Here is a 23,453-nt window from a genome sequence, read left to right as displayed (position 1 = left end):
CATGTATCATATTTTTCATGCTATAAGATTCTTCGAACAAAAATCAATTAAGCTCAATAAGCTATTATTGAAAATTGGCCTTGAACTCAGGACTATATCCAGTAGGAGGGTCTAAGTGTAGGAAAGGGTCAAAAGAAATTATTACCAGTTGTAATTTACTCTTTCACTGGAGAGATAGAGCATTTATGTCATATATGTTCACACAGATATGAATTTATATATGATGAGTAGACATACAAAGCACATATGTGTACATGTGTATGCATATATATATTCATACTCTAAGTAATGGATTAGGCACTGTACATATATGTGTCTATATGTTCAACAGTTCAAGGTACTGAAAAAGTTTTTATTCTAAAGTAAAAACTAGAAGTTTTTTTAAATTTTTAATGTACTATATTTTAAAAGGAAGTATCATGCCAAGGTTATAACAACATAACTGTTAACTGCTCATAGAGTCTTCAAAGTTTTATATTTTTAATTTCTTTACTGAAAACATGAATGAAATGCTTTAATTAGAAATTTCATAGAAACGGTTTTTTAACCCAAAATATACAGAAAAGATATTCATATGATCATAGTACTTTCTTTCTTGCTAAATTTTCTCCAAAATAGTTTCGTTGTGTAACTCTAACATTTTCCATGTTGAGTGCTAACATTTCTTATACAAAACTTCTATCAGACTCAGAACACATGAATCATTCATAGCATAGCTAGCTTTCATCCCCTCCTCCCCAAATCAAGATACTGGTGTAGAAATGTAAATTGAAACATGTCCAGGTCAGAAACAGTAAGCTTAAACTAATGATATACTCCTAATGATTTCATTAATCATAGTATTTCCACATTGGAAGAGGCTTAATCTAGTCCAAGCTCCTGTCCAAAGCCAGAGTCTTTTCCAGAATATGTCATACATATTGCCATGTAGCTTCTGCTTGAACTAACTGCCTCACAAGACAAGCCTTTCTAATAATGGATATCTCAAATTGTTAGGAATTCTTTAAGATCTCTCCTAAAATTTCTGCTTGCTTGTCCTAATCCCACTTTTTTATACATATGCTTTAAATATTTAAAGTCAATAATTATGTTCTCTTCTATGTCTCTTGCACATACTAAATAAATCCTGTATCGTAAACTATCCATCATGTGACTTGCTTTATATATCTCTTCAGGTGTCTTATTAGTTGCCTTCCTTGGAGCATATTTCAATGGGTTGATGTCTCTTTAACATGGAACATAACTGAATGCCTTGGTTTAGGCAGAGTATGGCTTCAGATTTCAAAGAAATGATTATTTCCCCTTTTTGGTGCTTGTACTTGTGCAATATAAACTTGCATTGGGTTTTTCATGAATATTTCATATTGCTGATTCTGAGCGTGCTTTTTGTCAAATAAAATTCTTTCACATAAATTTATGGGAAGCCCAGATTCTCCGATTTTGTAGTTGAGATGAGAAGCGAACAAAGAAGAGAGAACAAAGAACAAGGTGATAGAGTTTAAGAAAGAAGAGTGGCTCACAGCATGTAATGCAGCAGGAGACTGAGGAATATGAGGCCTGCAGAGGAGGTTTGACCCAGGGAGGTCAGTGCACTCAAGCTTAAGATGGTAACTTCAGTACAAATGAAGTGATATAATACAGATATTAAGAGATTAGGGAATGAATAGAGTAAGTATGAGAAATTCCTTCAAGAATTTGGCATTAGAAAGCAAGGATGGATGCAGTTCTGAGAAAAAAAAATTGCTCTTGTGGTTTGTTTTTGTTTTGTTTTGCTTTTTCTTAGGACAGAGAAGACAGGAAACAAGTTTATAGCAATGGAGAAGGAGCTAGGGACTATTCTGCCTTCTTTTATAGTTATAGTTATTTGTGTGCTGACATTCTCTGTGCAGTGTTATAAGCATCTTGAGAGTGGGACTGATTCCCATTCGGCTTCTTAGCACTGTGTCATTCACATAATAGGTGCAACACAGATATTTGTTGAAGTGAATTGTGTCATTTCTCCCAATGGGCATGTTTCTTCAAAGATTGCTGTGAGTAATTCTGCAATCACAGCAGCAACTTTATTTCATTTTCTGGTTTGTTTCTACCTTGGTCCATAAAAAATAAAATAGGAAGTAGAAAGGAGAAAAAAACAATTAAACAAAGAAAAATTATGGAAACATATCAGCAAATTTTTGTATTTTGGTTTTCTTCAGCATCTGGATAATATATAAAGTTGAGAGAAAGGAAAGATCATCAAGGGAATGAAGTAAATAGACAAGAGAAGAGAAATGGGGACTGAGCCTTGAGACACTCCAATATTAAGAAGTGAACGAAAGAACAGTTAAAGTACTTTGGAAATGAACAGCCAGTGAGGGAGGAACACAAAGAGAATTTGATACCCTGAAAGTCAAAAGAAGGTATTCAAAGAAGAGGAAATGATCTCAGTGTCAAGTAACTGTAACTGGGAACTGACAATTACCTTCAAAAACCTAAAGGTCATTGGTGACTTTAAAATAAAGTTTCAAAATATCCAGATATCACATACCATTGTGACAAAGACTGTGTGTCCTATTTTTCTAGTCACCTTGAGATTGGGCTACTTGTCTCCTATTGTGCTGTGTGGGGACTATACATTAGTATATTCATCAATATTAGTATTTGCATTATTCATGAATCCATTTCCCAAATACTTGATAAACAACTACTGTATAACAGGCACTGCATTAAGCCTTTGAGACACTGCAATGAATAAGGAATGCCTGAGATTTGCTTTCATGGAGCTTATAGTCTATGGCAGAAGTGATTCATTTGTTGCCTATCCACATACTGATGTCCTCATATTCTTTGCATATAGTCATAGTCTTCCTTTTTTTTTTTAGCCGTTGGACTGCTTTGTGCTACACTCCTTCCAAATCACAAGAAAAGAATGCTGAATACTTATTATAGCCCATTATGTTAATGCCATTTTTCTGCCAGTGACTAAAGAATGGGCATGTCAGCCACCGATGGCCATGAGACCTGAAGGGAAGTCTGTGGGTGGACTTCTGGGAAGGATGCCAGGTTAAAAACATTTTTTTTTCAATGCTTATTTATTTTTGAGAGAGACAGAGACAGAGAGAGACAGACTGTGAGCAGGGGAGGGGCAGAGAGAGAGGGAGACTCAGAATTCAAAGCAGACTCCAGGCTCTGAGCTGTCAGCACGGAGCCCAACACAGGGCTTAAACTCACAAACTGTGAGATCATGATCTGAGCTGAAGTCGGATGCTTAACTGACTGAGCCACCCCTGATGCCCAGGTTTTAAAAAGGGATCCATGAAGGTCAAAGGAATTTCTTTCTACTTCTGGACTGGTGCCAATGATGGGTTTCAAGACATGCTGTCCCAAAATACAGCATCTTGGCATATTGAATATTTTAAGCTGAAGGAGTTGAGAAAATGGCAGAAGCAAAAAGGTCACTCTGACTCCTCTCCCTCATATGAGAGGTGCCCTTCTTATACCTGGAGAAAAGGAACAACCTATCTCCAAAGATATAAGGATGCCAAGAAGAATCTAAATAGGCCTTGCTACATTTTCCACAGTTTACTACAATTACCTCAGACTCCTTTACCTATCATGTCTATAGGACTGCCCACTCTTCCTTAAACCTAGTATAAAATACTCAGGTCTGTTTCTTCAGATCTTTCTTTCCTTATGAAGGCTTCCATGTCATGCAGAACTTGTATTAGATATATTTGTATTTTTTTGTTGTTAATCCTAGAACTATAAGACTAAATAAAGCATCATAGGAAGGAAAAATAAAAATGGCTACTAAGTGGAAATATGAAAATTAACCTGAAGGTATCCTGAATACTTATAATATTTTGTTACTTGGGTTACTAAGCTCTTTATATTGTGGCTACTATTTGGATGTGTCAAATACATTCTGATATCAATCAATAAAAGCATTCTTGGTCGGTTGGAGAAGACCTAGGAAGAGTGATGAGGTAAGTGATGAGGTTTTTGGGGGTGATAGTGGGGTTCGTGGGGTCCGGAGCCGACGGCCAAGAGAGAATTCTTGAAGACATCTTTGGTGCAAAAAGGTGATTTATTGAAGCATGGGGACAGGAGTGCCAGCATGAAGAGCTGCCCAGGGATCATGAGGAGAGACTAGTTATATACTAAGGGAGTTGGGGAAGGTAAAGTCCAGGGAAAATTTCTAGGGAGATTTTCACACGCTAAAGAAGACTCCCAGGATACTGGAGGCCTAGTTATTATCAAGCTAAGATTGCATTTCCCTCTACCAAAGCATTAGCATTAAGACAGTAAAAGGAGTTCCTAGAGGAATGTTTTACTCTGCCTTCCTCAAGTATTTGTCAATGGGCTGCAGGCTATAAGGAAATTTAGCTCTATTTGCCATTTCCTTCTGCTTTGTTTCCCACATCACTACGGAGGGGTGATGGAGACTTCCATCCAGCAGGATTAGGATCGCTTATCAGTTAACCATCTGTTTTCCCCCTTTCCTTTGTTCTTGGGCAGCCAGGAGTGCTATCATACTTACCCCATCTGGGGGTGGGAGTGGTGGTGTTTGCAGCCTGTCAGCTTGCCTTATGCTCCTGCATCAGTAAGGGGAAAGAAAATGAACTGAAAAAATAAAGTTAAATGTCATATATTTGGTATATTGGAGGAAAGATGAATGAAGCAAAACAAGACAAGATAGCAAAACCAGTTTTGAAAGCAAATGACGAGTACGAATCATTTATGATGAGAAGAAAAACTAGTAAAAACAAGATAGAAGGGGCCAGCCAAATGTCCAAGGCTGGATACTCCCCTTGCATAGTTTTGGCTTCTGTAATCTTGCTTGCCTCCTGCGTCCACCAACAGCCTGGATTGCACCACTGATAAGTGCCCCCTCCCTTTTTCTTTTGTCTCTCAGCTCTCTACCATCCCAGCCATAAAAGGAGGCAGATACCAAGGTTTCAGTCTCAGCCTTTGGAAGTGACTCTGCTGGGCTGGCACCCATGTGCAATAAACAGTCTTTTCTGATTCCCTGAGTGTGTGTGGCTTGTCCTTCCTGAGCGCTGAGTATTTGCTGTAACAATGACAGCAAATTTATGTAACAAACCTGCTGGTCATCTTTCCTCAAAGAAGGAATCATGTATTGAAGATGCCACACAAGCAGACTCCATTTGGATAATGAATTCTAATATTAACCTAGAAATATAAAGATTGGATGAAAAAGATTGTTAAATAACAAAAGTGACCAAGAGCTACCAAATACATTCATTTACAAAGTTTTTTTTTGACATATGTTGTTAGGAAAAATCTGTTATAAGATGGCCGACAGTACTGATAAGGAAATTCCGGGATTTCCTTCCCACTCTGCTTACCACAGGTGCCAAATTACTACTAATGAGGGATGTGGAAGTAACAGACTATACATTGTCCCCTCTGTTGATGCTCTGGGCTCAGATCTCTGGAGAATGATCTCCTCTGGGCCCACCGGTGTAAAATGAACCTCCTTCCTTCCAAGATCTCCAAGTGTCACTTAATTCTTCTGCCAGGTGATCCCGATCAGTGTCCGTAACATTATGACTTAGTGTAACTTTAAAAGCTAGTTTAAATGGTAAGTTCATGCAATTGTCTTCAGCCAAGTTAAGTTAGAGCACAGAGGAATGTTAATTCAAAATTAACCTCGGAAAATTCGATCTTTGACTTGTAAGGCAGAGTAAATACATTGGGGAAAGGCACATGCCATAAGTAAGTACACATCAAGAAAGAAAAAGGAAATGTAAAGAGGAAGATGGAGAACAGCAAGATAAAGAAATGCTGAAGACAACTACAAATTTAAAAACATTATTTTCTCGGGTCCTTATGATCACCTTCAAATATAAGGTAGCCCAGATTGAGACCTTTCTCATGGGAACTGATTTTTCTATCTTTAAAATACTATTCAAGTTCTAGTTTACGTCTCACATTTCAACAGAAAAGCTTTTTCACTTGTAAAATAGCACGTTACTGTTAGGAAGCCTGCAAAAGTCATGTGATGATCTGTTCTTAGTGTAAAATCAATTTTAGGATAAAGAAGGTTAAAAAAATTTGCCATTTAGTTTCACTGTCTAGAGATTTCCATCTTGAGTGTTACAAATACAACGAAAAATATACTTTTAGACTTTAAGATAAATATTTTTAATTTTCAGCAGCTTCTAAATGGTTAGTAATAAATATCAAGTTTATAACAGCGGAGCAGTGTATGGATTGTTAATAAGAATGAATCTACCATCAAGAGACATGGAATGTGATGGAAAGAACTGAACAACTCAGAAGGTGATGCATCTAAAAACCACATAATTCACTTTGGGAAGAAAGAACAGGGATTTTTAAAATACTTTGTGATTCATTCAACAGGAGCACTTTAAGTAGGAAAAAATATGCTTACCTTCAATCTCTGTTCTTTTAAAAGAATTTCATCGTTTCCATTCTCATTTTTAAATTGTTGATGTTAGAACATTATATAGAAATTTGAACAAAGGAAACAGAAGTATTTTAGAGCATGCCCTCCTTAAATACTACCAAATGTATTATCATTCTGCCTTGTGGCTGACCCCCACCTTCTATACTATTCAAATCAACATTCACAGAATTCAGAAAGAAGAAGGTGGAATAGAAGAAATGCCTTTATCTAGTCCTGTCTTGGGAACAATATTGTAATAGGTCAACTTATAAGATGTCAGAAAACTTATTGTATAAAAGTTTGGCTTAAACTCACCTTTCATGAATAATTGAGATAAAAGCTTATGTAGTTCCCTATTAGGGTTATCAGAAATTACTAACCGCCCTATCTCATTTCTGTAACTTCGCCTGCTTGCTAAACAGATAACTTAGGTTGCAAAATGCTCCCCACCCCTTCTACCAAGATCTAGCCTAGGCAAGACCAACATGTAAAAAGTCAGGAACTCACTGCCCCACGGTATCTTAGGTGTCTATGATTGGTCGTTTTAAACCCTCTTAGGACAAAGAACTTTAAATTGATAGGTTCCTGCCAAGACTAACATCTGTGTGTCACAATATGATTGGCTACCATGAAATGCTTGTAAATTGTAATTGGTTAACTAAATAATGACATACTCTGACTTGCTAAAATCCATATAACCTCACTGCTACCTTTGTTCTGGGCCATTCTCTGCACTTTTCTCCTTAAGATCAGGAGATCAGGTTTGGCCTGGCCGTGAATAAAATCTTGCTCGCTTCTATTAGGCATCTGGTGTGTGTGTGTGTGTGTGTGTGTGTGTGTGTGTTTTCCGACAGCACCCTGTTTCAAATATAAGTAACATTTTGTGTATTATTTACTTGCTGTATATTAAAAAAATTTTTTTTAACGTTTACTCATTTTTGAGAGATGGAGAGAGACATAGCTTTAGTGAGGGAGGGGCAGAGAGAGAGAGAGAGAATCCAAAACAGGCTCCAGGCTCTGAGATGTCAGCACAGAACTCCACATGAGTCTCGAACTCATGAACCATGAGATCATGACCTGAGCCATGTCGGATGCCCAACCGACTGAGCCACCCAGACACCCTTACTTGCTGTATATTTAAAATAATCATACAACAATCACTTGTTTTACTTATAAACATTTTTTTTCATTTAAATCTATTTGTATTAAATAAATTGAGGTATTGAAGGTGAAAGGGCGGGCCTACGCCAGCCGACTCCATCTTGTTCTGTGTCCTTCACCTTGACCACACCTCCTCCCCTTGAGTAACCCCCCCTCACCTGCCTAACAGGACTCGGACCCTTCCCCAGGACCCTTCCCCAGCCAATCGGCTGAGGCCACAGCCATTACCTCACCAACTGCCCCTAGGCCCCAATAAAACCTTTGTCCTTTTGAAACTCGCTCTCTCTCCCTGGTATCCCACCGCTGCGTCGGTGCAGGTAGGGGATTGAGCTCGAGCTAGCTCGAATAAAGGCTCTTTTGCTTTTACGTCGGACTCGGCTCCCTGGCGGTCTTTGGGGATCACGAATTCTGGGCATAACATTTGGGGGCTCGTCCGGGATCCCCAAGTCGCCCGAGGGACCCCCGACCTGGAGAGCCTGACTGGCCATGGTTAGTGTCTGTTTGTTCTGTCTTTTCCATGTGAGCTCATTTCTGGAGTTCTGGTAGTGCCCGACGTGGTCTAAGTGGACGCACTGGAGGACCATGGGCCGGGAGTTTTGGAAAACGTTCCGATCCTCCCTTCTGGAGGGACGTGGAATCCCCTCATCGGTTTTGGAGGCACGTGGAATCCCCTCAAAGGTCTAAGCTAGCTTTCAGTTTTGCTTCCATGGAGTTGGAAGACTTTCTAGGGCCCCTCTGTTTGTCTGTTTTTGTGTTTCTCTGTTTTGTTCTGTGGACTTACTGGACGGACGTTATGGGACAGACTCAGACTACTCCTCTAAGTATTATGACTAATCACTTTAAGGATGTGAGGGGAAGAGCTAACAACCTCAGTGTGGAAGTCCGAAAGGGTCGGTGGCAGTTTTTTTGTTCTAGCGAGTGGCCAACTTTCAATGTCGGATGGCCACCAGAGGGGACCTTCGACCTCCCTACCATCCACTGAGTCAGGAATGTCCTCTCTCGGCCTAAGATGGGCCATCTTGATCAGCTCCCTTACATTATCACTTGGCAGGACCTTGTAGAAGACCCACCCTCTTGGCTTAAGCCCTTCCTAGCCCCGCTCCCCCTGGAGCCAAAACCCATTCTTGCTTTGCAGGGGACAAAGAAGAAGAAAATTCTCACCCACCTTCACCCCTCTACCCTGTCCTACAAGGGGGGGCTGAAGAAGAATTAATTTTTCCTCCCCTGTATAACCCCTCTAGGATGCCGGAAGAACACCATCCTCCCCCTCCGGGGGAGGCAGACGCTGTTCCGAGAGCGGGAGGTGGAAACACTCCAGTGGGAAGCCCACCCTTTACCAGACAAAGGGCTCAGAGGGAGCAATCTGCCTCCACCGCCGACTCCACTATTCTGCCCCTGCAAGCCACCAGACCCCCAGACGCGGAGGGGAATCAGCCCCATCACTATTGGCCTTTCGCCACTAGTGACCTCTACAATTGGAAAGCTCAGAATCCTAAGTTTTCTGAGAAACCGGCAGGGCTTATTGATTTATTAGACTCTGTTCTGTTTACCCATCAGCCCACGTGGGACGATTGCCAGCAGCTTTTTCAGGTCCTGTTCATGACTGAAGAAAGAGAAAGAATCCTCAATAGGGCCCAAAAACTAGTTCCAGGCGCAGACGGGAATCCCACCACCAACCAGGCTCAGATAGATGCCTCCTTCCCCTTAACTCGGCCCCAGTGGGATTTCAACATGGCAGAAGGTAAGGAGAGGCTCCGGGTCTACCACCAGACTCTAATGGGGGGTCTCCGAATGGCTGCTAGAAAGCCAACCAATTTGGCCAAGGTAGGAAATGTACAACAGGGAAAAGATGAATCTCCGGCTGCCTTTTTAGAACGGATCATGGAGGCATTCCGTACCTATACCCCCATGGATCCAGAGGCTCCGGAAAGCAAGGCAGCTGTTATCATGGCCTTTGTAAACCAATCGGCCAAAGACATTAGGAGAAAATTACAGAAAATAGATAGACTAGGAGAAAAAAAGTCTGCAGGACTTACTGGTGGTAGCCAAAAAGGTATATAATAACCAGGAGCCTCCTGAGGACAAGCAGGTTCGCGCTATGGCGGCTGCCAGCAGTAAGCAGACTCGAGACCTGGCCAGAATACTACTAGCTACCACTGCTGACTTCCCCGAGGAACGAGACCGCTGTCTCCGGCAGCTGGCAGACGATGCAAGAAAAGGTAAAGGAACCACCAAGGGGGGGAAGCAGAGGCTGCAGAAGGATCGGTGTGCATACTGCAAGGAGATAGGGCATTGGGCCCAAGATTGTCCAAAAAGGGCCGGCGGGAAGGGAAGCAAGACTGATCGAGTAAAAGTCCTAGAGCTAGATGAACTGAGTGATTAGGGGAGTCGGGGTTCGGACCCTCTCCCCAAACCCAGGGTAACTCTTAAAATGGAGGGGACCCCTAATGACTTCCTTGTCGACACCGGAGCACAACATTCGGTCCTCTGCACCCCACAAGGAAAACTAGCCAACAAGAAGTCCTGGGTACAAGGGGCAACTGGTATGAGCCAGTATTCATGGACTACCCGAAGAACAGTAGATTTGGGAATGGGCCGGGTATCCCACTCCTTTATGGTAATACCAGAATGCCCCTACCCGCTGTTAGGATGGGACTTACTGACCAAGATTGGAGCTCAGATAACTTTCAGACAAGGGGGGGGGCCTCAGGTCACCGATGGCAAGGGCCACCCCATCTAGGTCCTGACCATGAAACTGGAGGATGAATACCTCCTCCACCAGGAGGCGCTCCCGAGAGAGAATAATATAGACAGATGGCTACAAGAATTCCCCTCGGTTTGGGCAGAGACGGGGGGGATGGGACTAGCCGCTCACAGGACCCCAGTCCTGGTAGAGCTCAAGCCAGGAGAGAGTCCGGTAAGGATCAAACAATACCCCATGTCTCAGGAGGTCCGGAAGGGGATCCAGCCACACATCCGGAGACTACGAAGCCTAGGGGTACTAGTTCCTTGCCAGTCTGCCTGGAACACCCCCTTACTGCCAGTCAAAAAGCCTCACACAAATGACTACCGACCGGTACAAGACCTCCGGGAAGTAAATAAGAGGGTCGCGGACATACACCCAACTGTTCCCAACCCATATACTCTCTTGAGCTCCTTGGCGCCCTCCAGGGTCTGGTATACTGTACTAGATTTAAAGGACGCCTTCTTCAGTCTGCCGTTGGCACCCCAGAGCCAACCCTTGTTCGCCTTCGAATGGCATGATCCGGAGGAGGGCTACAGTGGGCAACTCACCTGGACACGGCTACCTCAGGGATTCAAAAATTCACCCACCATCTTTGACGAGGCACTACACGAGGACCTGGGTGAGTACAGAAGGGAGCACCCTGGCCTCACCCTTCTACAGTATGTAGATGACATCCTGATTGCTGCGGACACGGCCAAAGACTGTGAGCGAGGGACCCAGGACCTGCTGGCTACCCTGGGGGCCTTAGGATACCGGGCATCCACGAAGAAGGCTCAGATATGCAGGGAGAGTGTAAGTTACCTGGGATATATCCTGGAGGGCGGACAGCGGCGGTTATCAGAAGCCAGAAAAGAAACTGTCCTAAAGATACCTACTCCCACCTCCCGAAGAGAAGTGAGGGAATTCCTAGGATCAGCCGGCTACTGCCGCCTCTGGGTTCCAGGTTTTGCTGAGATCGCCAGGCCCCTATATGAAGCTACCAAAGAGGGGAAAACATGTAAATGGGCTGAAAAAGAAGAAACTGCCTTTAATCAGTTAAAAAAGGCCTTCCTAAGTGCCCCAGCCCTGGGCCTACCAGACATTACAAAGCCCTTCCACCTCTTTGTAGACGAACATAAGGGAATAGCAAAAGGGGTTCTAACTCAAGCCTTAGGCCCCTGGAACCGTCCAGTGGCTTACCTGTCTAAGAAACTAGACCCAGTGGCTGCCGGCTGGCCGCCATGCCTAAGAATTATTGCAGCGACAGCACTCCTAGTCAAGGATGCAGACAAACTGACCCTAGGACAGGAGATCTGGATCACGACCCCACACGCCATTGAAGGGGTCCTGAAACAGCCTCCGGATAGATGGATGAGCAACACACGTATGACTCATTACCAGAGCCTCCTACTCAACCCTCCACGAGTGCGGTTCCACCCCAGTGCAGCCCTCAATCCTGCAACCCTGCTGCCCGACCCTGACCTAGGTGCTCCATTACATGACTGTGTGGGAATCCTGGAACAGGTACATGGATTCCGGACGGACCTGACCGACCGGCCCCTCCCCGATGCTGAGGCTACTTGGTTCACTGATGGCAGCAGCTTTGTGCAAGACGGACACAGGTATGCGGGTGCAGCGGTGGTCACCGAAACGGACACCGTATGGGCGGAGGCTCTACCCTCTGGAACGTCAGCCCAGCGAGCAGAGCTCATAGCCCTCACCAAGGCACTGATGCTGGGAGCTGGAAAACGGCTTAACATCTACACAGACAGCCGTTATGCATTTGCCACAGTTCATATTCATGGGGCAATTTATCAGGAGAGGGGGTTACTGACGGCAGAAGGACGGACTATAAAAAATAAGCAGGAGATACTTAACCTGCTTACAGCCTTATGGCTTCCTGCCAAGCTAGCCATTATCCACTGCCAAGGGCACCAAAAAGCTGATAACCCAGTAGCTAGAGGTAATCGAAAGGCTGACCAGGCAGCCAAGGCAGTAGCCCTTACTCCAGTCCCCACCATGACCATACAACTACCAGACCCGGGAGACCCAGTTTTACCAGACCAGCCCAAATACTCCCTGGAGGAGTTACAGCGGATCAAGAAACTCCCTATGGCCCAGGAGATAAAGGGATGGTGGTATACACATAACAAGGAGCTCGTGTTGCCAGACCGGCTCGGAGTCTCAATATTAGAGCACATGCATCGGTCTACTCACATGGGGGCCCAAAAATTAAAAGACTTAATCCGACATGCCGGAATTAAGATTCACCAACAGGACACCAAAATAGAGCAAGTTGTATCTGCCTGCAAGACCTGCCAACTCACCAACGCGAGGGCCACATCAAATAAAGAAGGAACCAGGCTCAGAGGCACCAGACCGGGAGCCCAATGGGAAGTCGACTTCACTGAAGTCAAACCAGGAAAGTATGGTTTTAAATATCTTTTAGTATTTACAGACACCTTCTCTGGCTGGGTGGAGGCATACCCAACCAGGCATGAAACGGCTCAGACGGTGGCTAAGAAGCTACTAGAAGACATCTTACCCAGGTATGGTTTTCCTGCCATGGTAGGATCAGACAATGGACCAGCTTTTATCTCGCAGGTAACACAGGCAGTAGCCAAGGCGGTGGGGGCAAACTGGAAATTACATTGTGCTTATAGGCCCCAGAGCTCAGGACAGGTAGAAAGAATGAATAGAACCCTAAAAGAGACCCTTACCAAATTAACCATGGAGACTGGCGGGGACTGGGTGACTCTCCTACCGTACGCCGTTCCCAAATCTACTGTTCTTCGGGTAGTCCATGAATACTGGCTCATACCAGTTGCCCCTTGTACCCAGGACATCTTGTTCTGTGTCCTTCACATTGACCACACCTCCTCCCCTTGAGTAACCCCCCCTCACCTGCCTAACAGGACTCCGACCCTTCCCCAGCCAATCGGCTGAAGCCACAGCCTTTACCTCACCAACTGCCCCTAGGCCCCAATAAAACCTTTGTCCTTTTGAAACTCGCTCTCTCTCCCCGGTATCCCACCGCTGCATTGGTGCAGGTAGGGGATTGAGCTCGAGCTAGCTCGAATAAAGGCTCTTTTGCTTTTACGTCGGACTCGGCTCCCTGGCGGTCTTTGGGGATCACGAATTCTGGGCATAACAAAGGTTGTATAATTAACTAGAAATTTGGGGGAAAAAAAGACTTTTCCATGTAGAAAGAAAGATGCTTCTCAGCAAGATACCCTAACGTAATTTTTTTTTATTATTTCTTAAAAGAGCATCTAAACTGAATGCCAAAGATTTAAATTAATTTGGTCAGCTCCCCTACATTCAAGAAGCTGTACTCTTGCTCTCTTACAGAAAAACTGACTGATATATTCAGTTTACATATAAGATCTAAATGAGTCTTAATTAATGGAATTAATGGGCACCTAGAGGCTGAAAAATCTGACCATCTCAATGAGTACTTTGATTACCATTACCATTTGATTGACAAGTAAAGGAATGGGTTCTTGTTTTGGTCAAAACAGTTGAACTGTTGAACCGATCACACCTATGTGAGTTACTACTAAATAATTAATTTCAACTGGAAATGCATTAGCACCACTTAGGGGAAATAATGCTGCACCTCCCTCAGCTTACCTAGGCAATCACTTGATCTTTCTGACAGGTAAGATATAATTTAGAATTTAAAAGATGAGCAGAGCATATATGATTAAACATATTTTCAAATAGAAAAAGAATCCTGAGTGTGTATTGAAATATAAATACCAGCAATTCAAGTTTGGAGGAAATTTAGACTTTGAAACAGACAGCACAACTGTAGTAAAATTACTATCTGGATTGAGAGATTTAACAACTGCAAAAAGAGCCAGTATTTCAGAAGACATGAGGAAAGTAAACTAGCATCTTTCCTTGCACTGCTGTATGAGGACTAATAAAATAGAAACGACAAAAGCATTTTTGGAACATGATTCCAATGCAGTCTTCATATACAAGTCATTTTATTGACCAATTTAAGTGTGATGCCCAGAAGGCAGAGTGAAAATACCTATTTAAGTGGTCAGTTCTAAGGGTTAGGTGTAAAAGCAAAACGGGGAGAAAAATTTAAGGATCGGGTAGGAGATAGTTGTTTAGGATTTATTCTTTTATCTGCCCAACCTCTACACATAGCAATTTTTTTTATTGTTACTCTCCAATGTCTATAAGAACCTTAGTCATAACACATCAACAATAAAGGCATTTGAAAGGAATTGTGTGTGTGTGTGTGTGTTTTAATATAAATATATAAAATTGGATAGTTGTTATAGACTGAATGTTTCTGTCTCTCCCAAATTCATATGTTGAAAATGTAATCCTCGATGTAATGTTGTTAGGAGGTGGAGCCTTTAGGAGGTAATTAGGTTTAGAAGAGGTTATCAAAGTAGAACCCCCTCATGACAGAATTAGTGCCTTTATAAGGAGAGAAAGTAAGAAATGTCTATCTCCACATGTTCACACTGAAAAAGGGCCAACTAGAAGGTGGCTGTCTGCAATGCAAGAGAGGAGGAAGATTTTTACCATGAGCTGAGCTCTACCATAAACCCACTCTGCCAGCCCCTTGATCTTGGACTCTCCAGCCTCCCTAACTGTGAGAAATAAATGTCTATTGTTTAATTTATGGTATTTTGTTATAGCAGCCCAAGCTGAATAGGACAGTAATACTTGTACATCTTGAGTTTCTCTTCTATATTATTTGTTTGTGTGGAACATAGGAAGTTTTTTAAAGCAATGCAAAAAACACAACTGAGATGCATTAAACCTGAATTCTAGGACTGGTACTTCAATCCATATAATAAATAATATAATATAATATAATATAATATAATATAATATAATATATATACTGTTTACTTACTTTTAACTAGATAAACTTTACAGTAACTTCCTGTTTTAAAAGTGTTTGATTTTAGGGGCCTGGGTGACTCAGTTGGTTAAGCCTCCGACTTCAGGTAATGATTTCATGGTTCGTGTGCTTAAGCCCCACATCGGGCTCTGTGTTGACAGCTCAGAGCCTGGAGCCTGCTTCAGGTTCTGTGTCTCCCCTCTCTCTGCCCCTCCTCCACTTACACTTTCTCTTTCTCAAAAATAAATAAACTTTAACATTTTTTTAAAAGCAGTATTTGATTTTATAGCTACCATTGATGGAAAATGAATTAGATTGTCTTTTTTATAATCCATGGGTACAATAGAATGTGCTGACTTGAGTTTTTAAAAAAAGTATTTCATAAATTTTGAACAGACTGTCTTACCAAATATCACAAACTAGCTACAATTTGTTTCAAGTTTTTCCTTTTATTCTGCCATGTAGATGTATCTACACATGACCAGTGTTAAGGTGAGAGGAGGTTAATAAGTGACATACCTCTGTCTAAACTTCCTAAGTTTGGAACTGATTGAGCTTTATTATTGATACATCTACTTAAGGGAAAAAAGCTTTGATCTACGGTCAAACTGGTTTTCTATTGTGTCCGGCCTACAACAACACATTCATCCCTTTACCCTTCTTATGTTATTTATTGGCATAATACATCTGAGATTAAAGATGAGTTTGCAGACCAAACACATGTATCCTGAATTGTTGCCTCACAGAGGCTTGGGAAGGGGGAGGTGGGCAGCCAAAAAAAAAAAATTGTTTCTGTAGAGTTTGACTAGATTACCCTCCCACCCAAATAAAAAGCATGGTTCAATGGATGTCATCAATAATCAAACAGCTAATATTTTTCCCACATGGGCTAAGGATAAATAAAGGAGTGAGTAAAGAGACTAGTAGTGTTACTCTAGTAGATGTTGCTTAATATGGAGAAGTAAGGAAAAAGTATTTTATATCTCCAGCTCAGCACTAGGGATTTTTACACTGAGATCCAGCTTTAACATGTTCAAAAATATTTTGAAAATGATGTGTTGTTTGTGTGTGCATGAATGAACACATTTTTCTAAAATGTTCAGTAAAATAAATGGTGAGAATGAATTGTTTTCCTCACTGTATCCAAGTGAATGGATCAATATTTTCAGTATTTTGACATGCACTAATAACTAATTCAGTGCATATTTAATTATCTGTCTTTGAAAGTCCTTGTTTGATTTCAGGGAAATGTAAATTCTATATAAGATGCTTGGTCATTCCCTAAATTTGTTAAGTTTGTACTCTGCATCTCACATAAAGAGTGAAACACAGTTATTATGTCATAACCTGATTGGCTTGAACCATCCATAAACATTAATATGAACTCTAGTCTTTACAGTAATTTTAAATAAAACTCATTGTTAATTCTTTTTTTTAAATCTTTTTAATGTTTATTTATTTTTGAGTCAGAGAGAGACAGAGCATGAGCAGGGGAGAGGCAGAGAGAGGGAGACACAGAATCCAAAGCAGGCTCCAGGCTCCAAGCTGTCCGCACAGAGCCCAAAGTGGGGATCGAACTCACCAACTATGATATCGCGACCTGAGCCCAAGTTGGGCGCTCAACCAACTAAGCCACCCAGGCACCCCAAAACTCATTGTTAATTCTTTAAGTAAATAGTGAAGAGCACATTTAAGAGGAGGCATATGTGGGGTTTTGAGACAGAAGTGGAAGTTGTAGTGGGGTCCATGATTACGATGTTGACATAATAACAGTTGTTGCTATTTTCTCTTCCTCCACTGCTTTCTCCTCCAGGTATCATTCTTCTATTCTCCTCCAGTAGGAAGACATACTGAAGGCTTTTTTGTTACATGCTTTCTTTTTCATATTCAAGTCTAACATCATTTACATAATTGCAGATGTAATAAGTCAAGACATTTTGTCCTTTCATTCACCCAACAAACATTAAGTACCTGCTAGGTCACAGGTGATGAGCTAGGTTCAAGCAATACAGAGATGAATCAAAGATTAGAGCCTTAGAAAAATTTGCAGCTCAGTAATCTCTTCTATGTGTGCATATATACAAACTTATTTTACAACTGTTCATAATGTATATATGTATATATATATATGGTATATATAAGTAAAGATATATTTGACATAAATATTATTTTAATGCACTCATTTGTGTTAACAATAAATATTCCAATTTAACATAGTCACTCATTATTTAAATTTAATACAATAGTTATTCAAAGGTTTGTTTTTTAATTGAGTTGTGAGCAATATTTTAATAATAAGACAATGGATACATGGGTGAAACAAATATTTTTTAGTCATTGTCAAGTTTTTGCATAGCAAAAGAAAGAAGACTATGTGTAATTTCCATATAGTCAGTTCAGATGAGATACAATTTGTAGCTATCAGAAAAATTCTAATTCACCCATTGAACTTAGATATGAGGAGGCCAATTGATTTTCCAAAGTTAAAGGATGAATTAGTAGTTGGTCAGGAAATGGAAAAGAAGATACTTTTGATTTGTAAGTCTTTTACTGTAAACACCTGATAACCCAACTATCCTTGGAAAGAATACAGTACCACAATTATTGGCTTTCTACATTTGCAATCAAATAAAGTAATAATAAATACCAATTATATTTCTGTGAGACCCTGCAGAAAGGATTTTCCTGAAGTCGGCTTTCTGCAAATCATAACGTATATAAAATTTCAGAAAGGAGCATTTTTAATTTGGTGAGATATCTGTTTCTTAGGGAAAAAAAGATACATGACAAAAATGTCTGATATATCACAAGTTAGGACAGTTTGGGAAGAATACTGTGACCATATGGAACCATAATGTATTATGTGGATGGAATAGAAATATCAAAAATAAAATGTGACTATCATAACTAGGGCATAAAATTAACAGAATTTTTCCTGATAAAAGAACCTATGAAGTCTAGTGGCTTAAGCAATAACCATTATATTTTATCTCATTTTCTAAGTCCCAATAACATCTACCTGTAGTAATGTTTTGTTATATACAGTATTTCAGTACAGTCTAATAGACCTGATGTTGCAGATGAGAAAAGAGAGATGTCAAACTTGAAACAGCCTGCCTTTTGAGTATGATGGTGAGATAGAAATAATGGTTTACCCTTAGTATGGAATGCTCTCTTTACACATACATAAAAGAAAATTAAATTATTTAGTTTCTATGAACTATTAAACAGTTTTAAATTATACAAATATTCAAAAAACTGCCAGAGAAATAAAGAGAAGTAATTAACCCAGCCCAGGGGAATTGCACTGGGAGAGACTGAAAATTTCTTGATGTGGTGATGATGTTCTGGCATCGTATTTCCTTTCTTTTTTTTTCTTTTTTCTTTTTTTTTTTTTAATTTTTTTTTCAACGTTTATTTATTTTTGGGACAGAGAGAGACAGAGCATGAACGGGGGAGGGGCAGAGAGAGAGGGAGACACAGAATCGGAAACAGGCTCCAGGCTCTGAGCCATCAGCCCAGAGCCTGACGCGGGGCTCGAACTCACGGACCGCGAGATCGTGACCTGGCTGAAGTCGGACGCTTAACCGACTGCGCCACCCAGGCGCCCCTCTTTTTTTTTTTTCTTTTTTATATGTAGAAAGTATCATCCTTATCATCCTTTCATTCCGTAATCCCCACATCCATTTATTTTTTTCTTCACTCTGTCTGGTCTATTTATATTTCTAATTATCCATTTTCTACCACCATCAACTAAAGTTTTGTGACAATTTAGGTAAGAATATAAGGAAGTGAAATAACTAGATCCAAGTCTTAATTTTTTTGCTTAACATCTTAAGAATCCAATTTGGTAATAATTTCGCAAATGATCCTGGTTTTCAGTGTGCCTTCAAGAATTTTTATACATGAACACACTCTCTCTCTCTCTCTCTCTCTCTGTATCTCTCCCTCTCTCACACACACACACAAGAGGAGAAGAGAAGAGAGGAGTGCACGTAACAAAGCAATTTTCAAACCATACTTTGAGTGGGCCTAGAACTCCATCAGGTGCTGTGTGTGTGTGTGTGTGTGTGTGTGTGTGTGTGTGTTTGAGGTGGGGGCCATAGGTACACAGAAATAATATGGACCTACCTGATTCAAGTCAGAAAATCCTTTAAGCCTAGTATTCATTTGGGTAAATTTTTGGTTTGAATAAAATGTTCTGAATTTTGAAGAAACTTTGAAAATTAATTCCCTAGGATTTGCATTTGTTTATTAGTTGTGAAGTTCAATCCATAAAGTATGTATAAGTGAAAATAGTGGCATAAAATTATACAATTGCTTTTACTGTTTTTTTTTCAGATGTTTGCTGAGTTCTTGTGTTCATGATACTCTGCTAAAATTATAGCGAGGAAGACTAAGATTATCAGAAAGACTAATAATCTAAGGGAAGTAAGACTTTAGCATAGTGATTAGGAAGAAAAGAAAGGGTAGCTTTGGGACATATGAAAGGGAAAAATGATAAAGGCACAGAAATAGGAAATTTTGCAGCGTGTTCAGGAAATCTTTTCAAAGGAATTCAGTTTGCCTGACACATATGTTATATAAAGATATAATGGGCAGCAGATACATTTGGAAAGGTGACTTAAGAAAAGTTCACAGAAGGCCTGGAAGACCAGACTTGGAGGCATTTGGATTGTATCGTACAGTAGGTGAATTGGCTATTAGCGTCTGCAATAACCTCTTTCTGTTGTGCCTTCTTTCCTGTACAGTAGAGGCTAGAAATTTAAATGTCATGTTTCGTGTTCTACCATGTAGCTAGGATTCGGATTGAGGCTTAGGTTATACCAATTTGATGCGTTTGTGTGAAATTTGGAACTGCAGAATTTTTCTGCAGCAACGTCCAACTTTCCAGTCTCTGGCTTCATGGATGCCAAGCAGCAGACGGTTTGCCAAGCAAAGGATAGTAGCAGCTGTCATTGCTAGAGAGGTGTGTTCCACGGATGGCTCTCCATTTTCCACCATCCTGACTGGGCAGACTCCTCTAGGAACTCAGTTTGCCAATGTTGCTGTGGAGGTCATCTCTCAAGGCCCTGCCTCTGAGCTGTTCGACCATATTGTAAGCCCCCAATTCCTCTCATTAAATCAATGTTAGATTAAAAGGTTTCTGTGTCATGCATCTGAATCCTAAACAAAACATTGAATTTGATAGACAATGCAGAGGTCCTGAGTGTTTGAAGAATTTTGAATGAATTATGTAATATTCTAGATTGACCTACTCAGTCATATTTCACTTAAGCCAATTAAGGCTAAATTACATTTCATGCTGGATGGTGTACAAAGGCAGCTCAAAGTGTTTTGTGAGATGCGGAAATACCCTTGTGGGAATTAAAAATAGATGAAGTTCCAAATGCAATGTATGCCTTAGCGGCAGTGCTGATTTCAGATTTGAAATCTTAGGGGCATTGTCTTCCTATTATAGCAGTCCATAATGGAGTAAAAGAGAATATATAAGTTCTTCTGACCATAAGAACAGAGTAATTAGGAAAGTAGCTTGATTTCTCCATTCTTGCATGGAAAATTATAAATAATTTCTTTTTGCTTGAGGAATAGAAAGAAGATATAGAGCAAACCTGTGCTTGTAAACCATTCTGGCTTTTAATTGCCTCGCCTGGCTGATAAATCATAATAATGATAGGAAGAAACAATAAAGAATGGGTTGGAATTACTTTTTAACTGTTTAGAACCATTCAGAACAACATTATGTCTGAAAGAAAACATCAATTGTGGATTATGAATTTTAACTATTGTTAGTCCTCAAGCAGAAATGGTAATAAAGTAGTGAAGTTTCCAAACCATCAGCATTTCAGCAATTTAGTCCCTACACCCGGTGAAAAGAAGTTGACTACATTCTGTAACAATTGTGTCAAAGGCTATCAGATTATTGATGGCAGTGAAACCATGAACAGAGAAATGGAGAAAGCCAGCCTTCACTTTAAAGGGATTTGCTTTGATTTTCCCCAACCAGCTTGTTTTATGTCAATAAAATCAGGTCGTGGCTATGGAGCTGGTGGGACACAGCCTCCAGCTTCCTGGACATTGACTAAAGCTGGCTTATGTCCTCAATCTCCTACTGTGATTTGGATCAGAGGACATTCTCCGGCACAGCCAAGTGTTTCTCGGTTAGAAGATTCCTATCACTCTCCCTCCTCCCCAGGGTTCCTAAGGCCTAGAACACTCACCCAGTGTTTTGGTTCTCACATATGGAAAAGAGAAATCCTCAAACAATGAAAGGTTTGCAGGGACATTAAATTATAACATTGTGTTTTCAGAGTAGGCATGGAGCCCAGGAGACTAAGACTCATTATGTTTCTATGTTCTTATTAAAAAGTTATATTCTCTAGACTAGAAAATGGAAACCTTCAAACTTCAGGATAAATGTTTTATAAAAACTAAAATTACTTCAGACTAAGAAGAAGGAAGTTGCATGTTAGTAATGATGGTTTTCACTACTGAAAATCACCAGCCAAGATAAAACGAACTGGATAAGGAAAAAAGTAATATAAACTCCCTGAAAGTATAAGAAATTCACTCTTTGGTTGAAGGATATTTTTAGTATTTAGAAAATAAATGAACGTCATCATCTTTGTATTAAAAAGAAAAATATAAAAATACCTATTTGTTAGCACATACCTTTTGTAACAAGAGCACACAATCATTAAAATGGCTGTGTGTGTGTGTGTGTGTGTGTGTGTGTGTGAGTGCATGTCCATTTCAGGCCTGCTTCTAGGACTAAAAATTTAACTACCATTTTAGTTGTGGAAAAATCCATTTATTCCTCGGTATTTGAAACAGAACTACCAGTAAGACTGTCTTTTCTGGTGCAATTAACTTTTTCAATTTAAGTTTTGAAAGTATCTAGAGGAATTAGCTACCATAAATCTGAACCTTTTTTTCATAATTTATGAAATTTAGCCTGGAATATTTAAATGACTTCTTTAAGGACACAAGTAACTGGTAACAAGCACAAGATTCTTTTTTTTAAAAAAAAAATTTAAACATTTATTCATTTTTGAGAGACACAGAGAGACAGAGTGTGAGCAGGAGAGGGGCAGAGAGAGAGGGAGACACAGAATCCAAAGCAGGCTCCAGTCTCCAAGGTGTCAGCACAGAGCCCAACACGGGGCTTGAACTCATGAACTGGGAGATCAGGACCTGAACCGAAGTTGGACACTTAACCAACTGAGCCACTCAAGCACCCCAACAAGCACAAGATTCTTGAGACCTTGTAAATGCATGAGCTTTGGGTCCAACAGTAGTGTTGGCATTTGTTAGCTATGTGTCTTCACGCATGCTCTGTAATCTATGTCCAATTTTTTTAATCTGCATTTTTATTCCTTTATTTCTTTTTTTTTTCAGAGATTATTACATAAGGGTGCAGAAGACATCTATTATTAATTGAACAATTTGACCCATTTATTTCCAAAATAAATACTTTTCTAGAATATGAAATTTAATATGGCCATCTTATAATTATTTGATATTGTTTGTTTTAAATAGTGAAAAGTATCTTCTTACAGTTATTACAGCCATTTATAATAAGAAGGGGAATAATTAGATGAGTCTAGCTATGTAAACACAAAGAAAACCAACCAATATTAATGTCAGTATATTTCTATTATTTCTAGTCTATCACATTCTTTTGTTGGTTTGATTTCTTTATCAATACATAATGCCCATCATTGTCTCTTATTAGTCTTTGCTTTAAAGTCTGTTTTGTTTGATATGAGTATAGCTACTCCAGTTTTCTTTTGGTTGCCATTTGCATGAAATACCTTTTTATCACTCCGTAATAATTTTTAATCAAATTTTTAAAAATTATTTTTAATTACACAGCTAATACACCTTCATCATAAAATTTAAACAATAAAAAATAAAAGTGTTTCTAGATGCAGTGATAAAGTTTCTATAGTTTTACCATTAATTTTAATGTCTGCTGAGTTTTCTGTTCTATACCATTCATCAAGTTAGAGAATTTTCCTTAACTTGTGCTTAGTGAATGTTTTTATTTTTTTAATATAAGTTTAATTTTAAATTTAATTTTGAAGTGTTTTCTCCTCTTATTGGTAAGTCATTAGTTACATTAACAAACTTGATGTTCAACAATTGTTGCTTTTCTGAGACAAAATCCATAGATCAAAGCATATTCTTCCTTAAATATACATTGTACAACTAGATCCAATATCTGATATTTTATCACATTTCAATTATAATATTCTGTGTTCCCAAGTAAGATCAGC

At 40.0% G+C, this 23,453-nt stretch overlaps 1 protein-coding gene across 1 annotated transcript; it reads left to right on the top strand.

Annotated features, from left to right (window-relative positions):
- Positions 1-8,366: 8,366 nt before the first annotated feature.
- Positions 8,367-21,444, top strand: LOC121030032 (uncharacterized). The gene is given in 6 exon segments (XM_040474597.1): positions 8,367-8,714; positions 8,717-9,595; positions 9,597-11,111; positions 12,564-12,749; positions 20,051-20,272; positions 20,968-21,444. Coding segments are annotated over 6 exon segments (3,627 nt in total).
- Positions 21,445-23,453: the final 2,009 nt, after the last annotated feature.

This window comes from Herpailurus yagouaroundi, unplaced genomic scaffold (assembly GCF_014898765.1).
Source record: "Herpailurus yagouaroundi ecotype Mexico unplaced genomic scaffold, PumYag 139, whole genome shotgun sequence".
Taxonomy (NCBI): Eukaryota; Metazoa; Chordata; class Mammalia; order Carnivora; family Felidae; genus Herpailurus; species Herpailurus yagouaroundi.
The sequence above is the reverse complement of the archived record's forward strand: the minus strand, read 5'-3'. Positions and strand labels throughout refer to the sequence as shown.